This window comes from Vespa crabro, chromosome 6, assembly GCF_910589235.1.
Source record: "Vespa crabro chromosome 6, iyVesCrab1.2, whole genome shotgun sequence".
Classification (NCBI taxonomy): Eukaryota; Metazoa; Arthropoda; class Insecta; order Hymenoptera; family Vespidae; genus Vespa; species Vespa crabro.
In genome coordinates, this window is record NC_060960.1 from 2,916,859 (window position 1) to 2,931,146 (window position 14,288).

General features: G+C 26.9%; 2 protein-coding genes and 2 long non-coding RNA genes across 7 annotated transcripts; 2 read left to right on the forward strand and 2 right to left on the reverse strand.

Annotated features, from left to right (window-relative positions):
- Positions 1-111: 111 nt before the first annotated feature.
- LOC124425153 lies at positions 112-3,490 on the reverse strand. Of its 2 annotated transcripts, none has more exons than XM_046965101.1 (7): positions 3,376-3,490; positions 1,450-1,674; positions 1,077-1,369; positions 846-998; positions 654-765; positions 342-522; positions 112-259 (listed from the first exon to the last, which is right to left on the reverse strand). In XM_046965101.1, exons 2-7 carry the CDS (start codon positions 1,663-1,665, stop codon positions 132-134), a joined length of 1,083 nt encoding a protein of 360 aa, XP_046821057.1. In that variant the 5' UTR covers positions 1,666-1,674; positions 3,376-3,490; the 3' UTR covers positions 112-131. The 2 variants fall into 2 exon arrangements, with proteins under 2 accessions (XP_046821057.1, XP_046821056.1); XM_046965100.1 differs by lacking the exon at positions 3,376-3,490 and adding an exon at positions 2,307-2,438.
- Positions 2,667-5,889, forward strand: LOC124425151 (repetitive organellar protein-like). Of its 3 annotated transcripts, none has more exons than XM_046965093.1 (7): positions 2,667-2,806; positions 2,962-3,039; positions 3,117-3,596; positions 3,847-4,152; positions 4,325-4,804; positions 4,882-5,365; positions 5,534-5,889. In XM_046965093.1, the coding sequence occupies exons 1-7, from the start codon at positions 2,710-2,712 to the stop codon at positions 5,766-5,768; spliced, it is 2,160 nt and encodes a 719-aa protein (XP_046821049.1). In that variant the 5' UTR covers positions 2,667-2,709; the 3' UTR covers positions 5,769-5,889. The 3 variants fall into 3 exon arrangements, with proteins under 3 accessions (XP_046821049.1, XP_046821050.1, XP_046821048.1); XM_046965094.1 differs by having other exon boundaries at positions 3,916-4,152; XM_046965092.1 differs by having other exon boundaries at positions 3,673-4,152; positions 5,534-5,887.
- Positions 5,890-11,406: 5,517 nt separating this feature from the next.
- Positions 11,407-12,259, reverse strand: LOC124424666. The gene is made up of 3 exons (XR_006942348.1): positions 12,131-12,259; positions 11,856-11,888; positions 11,407-11,547 (listed from the first exon to the last, which is right to left on the reverse strand). It is a non-coding gene; the product is annotated as an uncharacterized LOC124424666 (long non-coding RNA).
- On the forward strand, positions 11,542-13,148 carry LOC124424665. Its single transcript, XR_006942347.1, has 2 exons — positions 11,542-11,882; positions 12,143-13,148. It is a non-coding gene; the product is annotated as an uncharacterized LOC124424665 (long non-coding RNA).
- The last annotated feature ends 1,140 nt before the right edge of the window (positions 13,149-14,288 follow it).

Genomic DNA, 14,288 nt, shown 5'->3' on the forward strand with positions numbered 1-14,288 from the left:
ATTTATCAACCAAACACTATTACGTATATCTTTATAAATAATAAAAAAAAAAAAAGTAATTTTAAGAAATGTACACCTTAAACACAAACTAATGTTACATGGAAAAACATGTAATATATATGATAATTTATTTAATTTATTTCCTCTACAATTCCCGTATCATTCGTGTCGGATATAAGTTCGAGATTATTCTGGCATTGAGAGTTCGTTTCTTTTGCATTTCGTATTCTATTGATCTTCTTCTTAATCACCATTGTACCTTTTTGTAAAAAATATATATAAAAAACGTTCCTTTATATTGAGACAATTTAATTTCATAATTAAACTTTGAAAAAACGTACATAATAATGCTTGCCAGAATTCTTTTTTCTTTGGTGATTTAGTATTAATCGATTTCTTTAAAGAATTTCTATGCCTCCTTTGTATATTAGCAAGTTCAATAGCTTCTTGAGAAGGTGGTGGAAAAAGGCAAATTTCAAGCCAATGATTTGTTCTAGCACATCCACAAAGTTTTAACCATACCTAAATTATTAAAACCTCTTTTATTTTATCACATTAGAAAAATGATAAAAATAAAAAGTACTTTTATTATTAGAGTTCATATGACAATTGACCATATGAAATTAATCCTTCTATATAACAAAAGTTTTTACCGAATCCAAACATTCTGTAGCAAGCCATAGCCACAAAGCAAGATCCACTTTCATATGATTCATTTTTTCTGGCCATACCAGTTTAGGTACAAAAAATACGTAAAGATAAACCCTGGTTCATAAAATATTTATAAATTCGTTCAGGTAATTGTTCTCTTTGAGAATATGTATAAAAATTTTTTTTGTACCAACCAAGTGAGACAGTGAAACGAGAATAATATTTTAGCAAATACTTTCCCAGCTTTACCAATAACTTGAGTAGTACATAAAAGAATCCTGCAAATATCTATTAATATTATATCAACAGCTCTATAAAATAGGAAGGCATTTTCTATCACACACCACCTAGAAAAATAAAAGTTTAGAACATATTTTTAACACAAATATTACATAAAGATATAATATTACTTTTCAATCAATTACTTTTGATAAAGCATATTTAAGATAAAAGATGCAAATAATAGATTTCTTAAGCCTCGAATCCAGGCGTTATGACATATAATTGCAACACCGGCACGATGGAAAAAGAAACTTTTGTGCAAAACAATTGCCAATTCCTTATGCGTCATATTCCATCCATGTGATGAGAAATTTAAATTCTTGGTAGGCATAGACATGATATAGCAAATACTACCAAAGGAAAATCCACAATTCCATACTGCTTCAATTATCCGATATCTCTGTGTCAATGGAACACGCATACGACGAAGTAGCGACTGTAATAAAAAAGATTATTTATAAAGATAATAATAATATATAAGATATAAAATATAAAATTTTAATAAATGTAACTTACATTCAAACATTTTTCATACACAAGATAAAGAGTTGCCCAAAGTAAAATGAAATATCCTAGCAGAATATCTACATTTTTAGTCCTATTATTGTTTCCTATAAAGTCTTTATTTATACTTCTCTTGTCCCAAACATTCAATGGGTATGGTAAAAAATTGGATATGTCCATTAAAGAATACAATTTGATTGCAAAACTGCTTGTCATGTCCTGAGACATGTTTGAAATCTATTTGAATTAGCAAACACTTTTTATTTTCAATATAATTATTAATTGCTATCAAATTTTACAAATCCAATGATTTTTTATATTCACTTTTTCAATCGTTTCATATTACACACGAAATAGTGACAGCTACTTTACAAAAACTAATAATAAATGTGATTGATGATTATATATTAAAAAAAAAAAATTAAACAGAAGAAATAAATTAATTATTTGTCTAAAACTAATGAGTACGTCAAATTTTAGGAACTTTGACAATAGACCGTGCAGACGAAATAATCTCAAATAATTAATATATACGCATTACACTTTCCGGTTTGACAGAATTAGTATTGTCAAGTTAATTACAAGGGTGGAAAATGTGATCAATGCCATCTGCTGTAAAAATTGATGACTAGTAAATTATATATCGATAAAATTCACAACGAAATCTGTAATCTGTAAGTATCAATACAAACGGATGATACACGAAATAAGAAAAGCATAATATTTCTATGTTCTTTCAGGACGAAATTTTCAGATGAACTGATCTCTTCTCGTTCGTTGATACTTCGAAAAAATATATATTTTTCTTATATATTCAAATAAATATTTCTATATATTTATTTTTTTATACTTATTCCTTGTGTACTCACGTAATATATACAATATATATGCTTTCAGTGACTCCTCTATTATTTGATGAACGAAAATAAATATTTACACGTAACCATCTAACAATCTATTCTTGTCGTTGTTTAGAGATAAAAAATGAACAAGGAGATAATTCGATTCTCACTGGATGTCGCTACGAGACAAAATCGTTAAGCGGTCGATATCGAATGGTCATACGATAATTGTTGCATTTAGCAGAACAAAGATATTTTTAGAACTGTTACAAGATATTCGATTGAACGCCACCATTCGTTTTATATTTTTCCTACATGTTACCCAGCGGTCACCATTTATTGTAGTACAGTAAAAGTACGCTGATTAGGCGCAAAACGTTATAATATCTTAGTGATGAAATTTTTAGGCGCAAAAATATAACCTAAAAAAATGAATGAACTAGAGGAATATGAAATTATATATAAATATAATAATATTAATTACAATATTGTAGCGACAAATAAAACACATGTCAAATTAAAAAATGGTAGGTAAGATTATATATACATATATATATACATATATATATACACATATATATATATATACATATATATATACATTTTTTTTTAGTTTAAATTTTTCGTCACGATTTTTGATATTCTCAGTAAACATACATGATTAATACTTTATTAATTATAGATAAAGAATTCTTCAAAGCTTATATTAGCAGTAATATAAACTCATGCAAAACAACAGACATAATAAAAAAAGTGAATGGTATGTACTAATCACTGATTTGAAACATTAGGGATATACATATGTAATATATGTAATTATATATATGCATAATACAGATCTTAATATTGAAAATTTCGTATGGACGGAAGAATCCATCAAGTTACTTTTACAAAAATATAATGATAGGAAGAATAAATTCCGTGATCCTAAAATTAAGAAAAAGTTGTTATGGCTGGAGATTGTAGAGGAATTTAAAATTAAAGGTTATAATGTCAATGAAGCTGTCTTAAACAGCAAAATGAGAAATTTAAAACAGTCGTATAAAAATATAAAGAACAATAATAAAAAAACATGTACAAATCATTCTCGAAATACCTGGAAATGGTACAAGACAATGGAAAATCTGTTTAAAGAAGATCGAACAGTAAACGTAGGTGCTATGTTGCCCTCTATGATAAATAGCGTAAATAATTTGGAAGGTTCCACTTCAATTCCATCAATATCAATTGAAGGTGACGGACGTATAAATACTGTCCACAAGGATATTTATAATATAAACTCATGTGAAACAATAGGACAACAAAAACAAGTGAATGGTATGTACTTATCACTGATTGGAAAAATTACTAGAGATATATATAGTATACGTAATCATATATATGTATGATACAGATTTTAATATTGAAAATTTCGCATGGACGAACCAAACTATCAAGTTACTTTTACAAAAATATTATGATAGGAATAGTAAATTTCGTGATCCTAAAATTAAGAAAAAGTTGTTATGGATGGAAATTGTAGAGGAATTTAAAATTAAAGGTTATAATGTTAATGAAACTATCCTAGATAACAAAATGAGAAATTTAAAACAATCGTATGAAAATATAAAGAATAACAACAACAAAACAAGTACAGGTCGATGTCCAATTACCTGGAAATGGTACAACACAATGGAGGATCTATTTAAAGAAGATCAAACCATAAACGTAGGTGCTACATTGTCTTCTATGATAAATAGCATAAATAATTTGGAAAGTTTCACTCCAATTCCACCAACATCAATTGAAAATGAAGAACATGTAAATCCTGTCTACTCAGATATCGATAATATAAACTTATGTGAAGCAATAGGAATACAAAAAGAAGTAAACGGTATGTATTTTATCACTGATTTGAAACAATTATTAAAGATAAATATATATATATATATATATATATATATATATATATATATATATTTATATATATATATATATATATTTATTTTTAATTGTAATTAAATTTTAATTGTATTTATTTGTAATTATATTTATGTATGATGCAGATATTAATATTGAAAATTTTGCATGGACCAATCAAACTACCAAGTTACTTTTACAAAAATATAATGACAGGAAGAATAAATTTCGTGACCCTAAAATTAAGAAGAAGTTATTATGGATGGAGATTGTAGAGGAGTTTAAAATTAAAGGTTATAATGTTAATGAAGCTATTGTAGATCGCAAAATGAGAAATTTAAAACAGTCATATAAAAGTATAAAGGACAACAATAAAAAAACAAGTACAGGTCGTAATCGAATTACCTGGAAATGGTATGACACAATGGAGGATCTATTTAATGAAGATCGAGCCGTGAATGTAGGTGCTACACTGTCCTTTGTGATAAATAGCGTAAATATTAAGGAAGGTTCTACCTCAATTTTACCAACATCAACTGAAGATGACGTACATGTAAATGCTATCCACTCGGGTATTGATAATATAAACGCATGTGAAACTATAGGAATACAAAAAGAAGTGAATGGTATGTATTTATCACTCATTAAAAATTATTACTAGAGATATATGTAATGTATACAATTATATTTATATATGATACAGATATGAATATTGAAAATTTCGCATGGACGAATCAAACCACCAAGTTACTTTTACAAAAATATAATGATAGAAAGAGTAAATTTCGCGATCCTAAAATTAAAAAAAAGTTGTTATGGATGGAAATTGTAGAGGAATTTAAAATTAAAGGTTATAATGTTAATAGTGCCATCCTAGATCGCAAAATGAGAAATTTAAAACAGTCATATAAAAGTATAAGGGATAAAAAGAAAACAAGCACAGGTCACACTCGAATTACCTGGAAATGGTATGATACAATGGATGGTCTATTTAAAGAAGATCAAACCATAAACGTAGGTGTTACGTTATCCTCCATGATAAATAGTATAATTAATGAGGAAGGTTCCACTTCTATTCCATCCACATCATTTGAAGATGATGAACATATAAATACTGTCTACTCGGATATTAATGTTGAACAGTCCAAAATGACCGAAAATTTTACAGAAAGTAGAACTTCAATAAGGTGTGTAAAAGAATTTATAAAAGATAACTTATATATTTTTTGTTGGCTAAATAACTGTTTACGATTTAACTTTGATCTGTATAAATATGAGATAAAGAATAGTAATAATTTTACCAAAAATATTATTGTAAATGTAAATTTTAGAGAACAGTTATTTATATCTTACAGTCCTGTTCCTGATATCTTATCAAAGCGACATCCTTTCAAGAACTTAAAAGAAAAAGCTACTGAATCAAGAGCACTATATAATATACGTAAAATGATGTTAGTGGGTGAAGAAAGAAGAGTAGACGCAATTAATAAATTAAGTGAAAAAATTGAGGAACATAATAAAATTCAACGAGAAAGAAATGATATTTTGAAATGTTTAATTTCTTTACAAAAGAATGTACGTAGAAAATGATTATTAAAATATAGAATATATAAGTATATGTAAATATAGATATAATATAAAAGTAATAATTTCTATATTTTCTACAATATAGAAAAATATAAGGATATATAAATATAGATATAATGTAGGTTAAATAAAGTAGAATATAAATGGTAAGGATAAATAAATAAGAAATATTTTGGTTTATTTAGTTTGATTTAATTTAACCTAAATTTGCTCAACAATTTGTATACGCTTTTCAATTGCTTTTACAATTACATTGTAATTTGACATCGATCTGCACTTATTTTTTTGTTGTTTATATTTTTATATGGCTATTTTAAATTTCTCATTTTGCTATCTAAGATAGCTTCATTGATATTATAATCTTTAATTTTAAATTGCTCTATAATGTCAATAACAACTTTTTTTTAATTTTAGATTCATGAAATTTATTGTTCCTATCATTATATTTTTATAAATGTAACTTAATGGTTTGATTCGTCTATACAAAATTTTTAATACTAAGTATCTGTATCATACATTAATATTAATTATATAATGGGTTATCCGGAAAGTTTGTGCAGAATTTTGGTAGGTGACATAAAGACAGATTTAAATTATCAAAACGATTGAAAACAAATTCAGGGATATTTGGAAAAAAATTTGGTTACGATACATTAATATTTGTCAATTTTGTACGCCTTTGAATATGAAAGAAAACAAAGTGCATTTTAGGCATTTAATGATTTTCTTTTACCGGAAAGGCAAAAGTGCCACACAAGTGACAAATAAGATATGCGCTATTTATGGCGAAAATGCTATAGCTGAAAGAACTGTGTGGATGTGCTGCTTTGCTAGATTTAAAGCTGATGATATCAACCTTAAAGATCAAGAACGCATGGATAGGCCTTCCACCACAGATGAAGAGCAGATTAAAACACTGATCGAGAATAACCCACGTTATATGACATGGAAATTGGCAAAAATATTAAATATGTCAAAATCTACTATCCACGAGCATTTTGTGAAGCTTGGCTAAATAAACCATTTTAATGTATGGGTTCCCTACGATTTAACGAAGAAAAATCTGATGGATCGCATTTCTATTTGCGACTCGCTCTATAAATACAACGAGGAAACAGCATTTTTGAAGCAAATAGTGACAGGAGATGAAAAATGGATCATTTATAATAATGTTGAACGAAAAAGATCTCGAAGAAAGCGGAATGAATCATTTTTACTCACCCCAAAAGCCAGTCTTCATCTAAAGGTCATGCTTTGTGTCTGGTAGAATTGCAAAGGGATTCTATATTATGAGCTTTTACAAACAATGAGACAATAAATTCAAAGAAGTATTGTTTCCAATTAGACGAATTAAAGATAGTAATTGAACAAAAACGTCCAGAAATAGCGAATCGAAAGGGCATCGTGTTTCATCAGAATAATGCGTAGACTTATGTGATTTTGATAACTCGACAAAAGTTGTTGGAGCTCGGTTGTGATATTCTACCCCATCCACCATATTCACAAGATCTCATCCCCTTTAATTTCCACCTATTTCGATCATTATAAAATTCCCTTAATAAAAAAAATTTCAACTGTTTGGTCGAGATAAAAAATCACATAGAAAAGTTTTTCGTTGAAAAATCTGATTTAAATCTTCTACGTTTCAATTTTCCTTCGAAATCAGCACGAACTTTCCGGACAATCCAATATATTTCATATATTTCTAATAATTGCTTTAACTCAGTGATAAGTACATATCATGCAATTCTTTTGTATGAGTTTATATTGTTTTTAATATACATATTGAAGAACTATTCATTTATATATAATGAAGTATTAATTATTAATTATATGTAAACATATAATTAATAATACATACATATTCATATACAGTATTAATTTATATAAATAATAAAGTTTTAATTATGTATTTTAACTGAAAATATAAAAAATTATAATAGAGAATTAAAAAAGAATATATATATGTATTATACATACACACATAAAATTTTACAGTTTTACAATATGATATGTGTTTTATTTGTTATTATAATATTATAATTGACATTATTATACGTATATATAATTTAATAGTCGTATGTCTGATCTATCTTATTAAATTATATTTTTGTGTCTCTTTCGAACTGAGGAAAGAAAGTAATTAATCCATCGAAGTGTTTTTATAAGTCTACAGATGATGTGGATATGCAAACAAAATTGTGGAAATATAAATAGATTGTAATGCAGTATATCGAACTATAAAAGCATGGAAAAGATTATTTAATATAACAACAACCAATATTAAGAACTTTCAATTTATTAGAAGATAAAAAAATTTTCAAAATATAAAAAAATGGGAAATTCTCTGACATTAATTCGATAAAACATTTTTTAATCATTATTTTAGCAGATATTTTACTGTTTAAGGGTATAAAAGGAAATACATATAATGCAATTATAGATTAACTTAAAGTTGTCATACATGATTTAATTTTGCAACTTAAGTATCTAAAAAAATAGTCAAATATTGACAGAGAGTTATAAACAAACGTTTTATAAATGTATTAATAATGAGAATATGAAACAATTTCTTGTTTAAAATTCATATCTGAAATTTTATCTAAATACTTCAAGGAAGATAGAAAAATACACATGTTCATAGATAAGTACAATGTTTCAATTTCTAATGTAATGTAGAATAAATTCCTTTCTAATGATATGGAACATATTATCCTTGCAAGAATACCTTACATAGATTTTATACAGGTAGGCCAAGATTGTTAAATATATCTAAGTGATAGTGTAGATAGTATTTCTTCATGAATAACTTTTTTTAAGAATATATTTTAAAATTTTGATGGATATGTCGTAAAACGTAACTAATTTATGGACTGTGATACATTCGATAGCAACTATTATGTACTTTCTGCTACTTTTCACATACAGCATATATGAATAAATTTATCTTTATGAAATTTTAAATAATTTTCAACTAATAAAAAATTACATATTAATTCTAAAGATTTATCTATTGTGTTATACGACTTGATGTGTTTTTTGTAATTTTATTAGAAGTTCGTACACTATATTATATCCAGAACTTTTATCGTATAACATTTTCTACTTTTTTAAAATAAATTTAAAGATTGATCATCATATGCAGCAATCTCTAAATGATGAGATTTGGAAATCGGTATTGCGTATGTTTATCATGTATTTTACATTATACTACGTACGCAATGCCAGGCCGATGGCTGACATTCCATGCATTAGACAATTTTTTTCAAATATATTCTATTGAATTCAAATAGTATTTTGAAAGAATTGAATATAAAATTTATTGAATTTAAAGAGTTTAAAGAATAAAAGAATATTAAAAAGCATAGAGAACAATATATATAAACAACGCATTAAATTTAAGTAGAATAAAATTTCAAGATATGTTTATCTGTTTAATTGAATTAATATTATAAATTTCATAATTTCAATGTTACTACTCCTTGTCTAGTTTTACTTTAATATTATATCTATTTTAATTTATAGGTATTCACGTAATACTTTTTTAAACAAATCTCTATCGTGATCATATCTATTCTTAAAAGATAATTGTATTTTAATATAGTTTACAAGTTTTGCAGTTACATCTTTTGAATGGTATCTTCTTTCTTTTTATTATTATAACATACAGAAGATGTAATACAAGTTCATAATTTTAGATCATGCAATATGAATAATATGATATATGATATTTAATATTTAATATTTAATATGATATAAATTGTAGAAGTAAACGCTACAGCTTACTTTAACCATTTTTATTCAGTAGGTTTTCAGTTGTTGATTATAGAGTCAGTGCTTGTAAAGAAAAATTTTTAATTTTTGCAACCGAATAGGTTGCTTTAATAAAAATTAATTAAAATCGCGAATTAAAGTCAGAGTTGTTCGCCGATTAGAATTTCTCAGTCGCGTTAGTAAATCAAAAAAACAAGAATTTATTTCATATTCTTGTTAAAATCATTTCTTCGCTGCGTTGTTAGAATCATAAAACATTTTCGGCCAATCCGATGGAAGAGGATTCCATTGCGAAAAATATTGTACTAATCGAAAGTGTGAATTTAAAAATTCTTCATCTTTACTGACGAATGTAAAGCTTTGTCTGTATACCATCACATGTCAGTATCATAATGTCAAGGACGAAAGGTCCATATCAATACGGGTTACTGGTATACGTAGATGTTCGATTGCCCGAAATGAGCAAAAATGACCGTGATTAAGATCTTTGATTTTATTCACGAGTGATTCCCTATGTTTAATTACTCATTTTTGTGAATTTCTTATTAATATTATTATTATATATATATCAGGTTAGAGTCTTCTTGTTTCAAACTCATTTAATTAAACAGTGCTGTTAATTAGCACTTTTCTCTCTTCATCTTTGTTTGCGATATTAGTAATAAAATCGAGAATTCATTTATCCCATTTCGTCCAAATAAAGCATGTATCGTAGTCTACGTTACATGGGCTGTCACTGTTTTTTATTTTCAGTTTTAATATGAGGCACATCAAAATATGCATATCTGGATTTGTGTTTAGGTATGAAATTGTATAAAAAATGACCAAAGTACTCTATTCCATCGAGTTTATCGAATAGGTAAGTCTATATCAAACGTATTCATAAATTTTCGTCTAATCTCGATTGATTAGAAAAAATTTCTGATGTTTCGCGGATTGATTTTGTTTTTTCCAAATTATAATAATTATTAATAATAATTATTCTACATAATTGATTTTAAAATAATTGGCATTAGTAGTATAGTCTTAACTCGTCGTTCGTATACAGCAACCTTCAAGTAGTGAGAAATCAATATTGCGATATGTAAGAAATAACGCAAGTATTGTGAAGCTAATGGCTACATTTAAATTCAATCAAAATTTATTATGTTTTATAAAGATTCTTTTTATCTTTCTATATTGTCCATTTCTTATTTTAATAGAAATATAGATAGATTATTTTATTATTTAATATATTCACTGTTATATCTGTTTTGAAATTATATATATATGCAATATAATATTATATATATATATTTTTTTTTTGCAATATTTATATACTGACATATACAGTATAATATAATGTGTGTGGTTTCAAGCCATTAAGAAGTCAGTTTAAGAATAAAATTCGCTGAAGTTTACTTGGAAATAAATACTGACAAGATAAAAAGATAAAAGGGATAGATAAATCGCAGGATGCAAATTTCATTCTTTGTCTCGTCATAATTATTACTGCATAGATTTGGATATGATTGTGCAGAACTGTACATACCTATATATATATTATTTTTTTTGCAAAAATCATGTCTATAAATAAGTAATTTTTACACAATTAAATTTCTGTTTTGTAAATCTGAAAAGATAATCTTGTGTAAAAAACCTTTATTTTTCGAATGAGCATTTATAATCATCAAAATTAGATAAGAATTGCGACTATGAAAAAAAATCCCTAGAACAATATTTTTGACGATATGATTGATTTCTTCAGACATCCAAACTTCTATAACAAATTCTATACTTTTCATTAGATCACAGACAGAAAATAAGATTTACTCTTCATATGTTCAATTGTCTAATGCACTTGACCTTCGACAACAAAAGCAATACTTGCAATTGGTCCAGCAAGGTATTAGCTTGCCAAGATGGCAACTTACTGGTTTAGAATCTGAACTGCTTCTTCTATTGTTCGTTCTTTGATGATTATGATCTATAATTTTTTCCCTAGTATCGTCTTCTTCTTCTTCTCCTTCTGGAATTTCAAGGACTACTACAAAGAGTGTAGATCAAGAGATCACGTGAAATATAATGGCAATCGCTGACATTCTATTATTGTGAACCTTGCTAACTAGCTGCTAAGAAAGTTTACGCTAAGGTGCTATTATTTTCATCGAATATGTACATTACAAAAGTTTTTTAAAAACGCAAAATATATGAAATAAAATAAATAAGATAAAATATGATAAAAATTTTTAACAGTTTACAGACTCGTAAGACATCGAAAAATTAAAAAAGAAAAAAATGATATTTATCAATTATTAATTCTATTTATTATTTTACCAGTTTTCTTCCTAGAGAAACATGTTGGTAAGTCTGAAATGAAAAAAAAAATCGTCTCATTTAAATAACTTTCTACGAAGAAAGATAATAATTATCAAGGAAAGTATGGACTTTTTTGTTTCTTTCTTAGATCGTAATATAGAAGTTAAATAACAACGAATAGTCCTATAAAAGATTTTTTATTTTCTTGTTTTCTTTATGAGTACAAACCGAAACGAAAGATCACGAAGGTGTGGAAGTTTTTTTTTATTATCAAAGCTTACTATAAAACTTACTGTTTATTCTAGTTCGAGAAGAGGATATAAAAGACAAAGGAGAAGCAAGATCCAAGGCGAACAAGGTGGAAGCACTAGACGCGCGAAAGCGCAATGTCGCCTCTCAAGTTAAAGTGAAAGTCGACTCCGTTGTGATCGTTGATCCAAATCGGCGCGAGAGATCGATAAGAACGATTCCAATACGATATCCTCGTGAGCAACTATAAATAACTTGTGTTTCTTTATATCTCTTTCCAAATTTGTATATATCTATTATATATGCATACATGTGTACGTGCGCGCGTGTGCGTGTACGCGTATGTGTACGCGTGTGTATGGAGTCTTGTCTCTTTTTTTAAAAATATATGAAATAAGAAATACTAATTAAGAACTTTGAATTAATTAATAAAAGCTCGGAAAGAAAAGTGACATGTCGAAAATGTTATTAGTTTCTATAATAACTCATGTGTGTGAGTATATTTTATTCGCAAGATCAATTAATTAAGTCTCGAAGGATGTCTTATTGTACGTTGTAATTTAACAATACAAAATTTATCTTTAATCATTAACATAATTTTACGAAAGGAAATGTTTGAATTATCTGTATTTTCCTTTTTCCTTGTTCTTATTATTATTATTTTTTTGTTTAATCCGTGTTATTCGTGTACAATCCGTTCCTATCTTTATGATTTAATATCTTTATATAAAAGATACAATATGAAACTTTTAGTATAAGTTACATTAGTATAACTGTACTTTACTAACAAATAGTATAATCCATACTTAATAAATGTTAATATTCGGATATAAACTAACAATTAATTTTATAACAAAAAGTGAAATGAAACTTATAAAATATTAATATATATGAGTGCGTGGATTCCAAATTACGTCGTAGTTTAGATAGTTAAGAAGAGTCTCTTAGATATTATTCTCTTATTTGCAGCCTAAGTCAAAGCGTCTATTGCATGGCATTCATTATTTCATTTAGGTTACCTATTAATGATTATATTGAGAATAAATGTGGTTTAAAACAAAATATCACCTTTCATTCTCTTTTTTTTTCTTTCAATTATTATTCCTATTCCTAAAAAATTTGTGATAAAATATAAAAATAAGAATAGTAGAGATATGTACTCTAACAATAGTATAGATTTATACTCTACTACCTATTTCTTTCGAGAATGAAACTTTCGTTCGTTCTGAATAGCAAAAGGTGTGGTCGCTTTCCATGCAACTACGAAGACGATCGCTTGATCATTATAATGATCATTTGGAAAGAGTTCAAGCGGTTTTACAGTAGATCGCGTCTCTTATGAAATGGAACTGTTTCCCTGGAAATGAAGTGAAGCGAGGAGGACAGGAAAAAGGAAGAAAACCATTCTAATCGTTATAAACTTTCCAATAATCGTATCTTTCCGTGTTAACTGGAACTAATAAATACTTTGGTAAATATACAATTTTCTGGTCTACTTATCGGTTGACGAAAGTCTATGGTTGTAATGTTTTAAAATTATTTTACGAATTTTATAAAAATAAAAAAAAAAAAACGAAAAACAGAACAATACAATATATAATATATTTAGTTATTGTATTTTTGAGTCTTCTTCAAGTAGTTTAACAAGCGGTTAGAAAAAGTCCGTAGGGAAAGGTGGAATGAAAGGATGAGAGAAGAAAAGTGTGCCATTAAAATCGAATACTCACTGTCAGCTAGTGACCTACTAACGCATCTTCCTTCGAACAGTACAATCTAAAATAAATACATCTCTTATGAACTTTTTAACGAATTCTCTATACTCGTAGTAAGAAAATGTGTATCCGTTATGTAAAAATTATAAATTCTAATGAACTGACCTGTTTGTTTAACAGCTTAAAAAACCCTTTTAAATTTCTATTTTGAACTAGTTGTTGCTGTCTTTTAAACAACATCCGAAGGAAAGTTTAATATGAATAAAAAAATTTCAATAACTCGTCGATATACTTCATGATCAACGATCGTTACTGTTTCTCGTCTATTTTAATCGAGAATTACGTAAATTTTTCTTTCGTTTACCGGAACAGGAATAATATTTAATGCAAATAAAATCATCGATTCGATCGGTGAGTGGAATATTTAATATTCAACTTGATATAAACCGATTTGATTTTGTGAAATTACGTGTGTAGACGATCTGCTTCG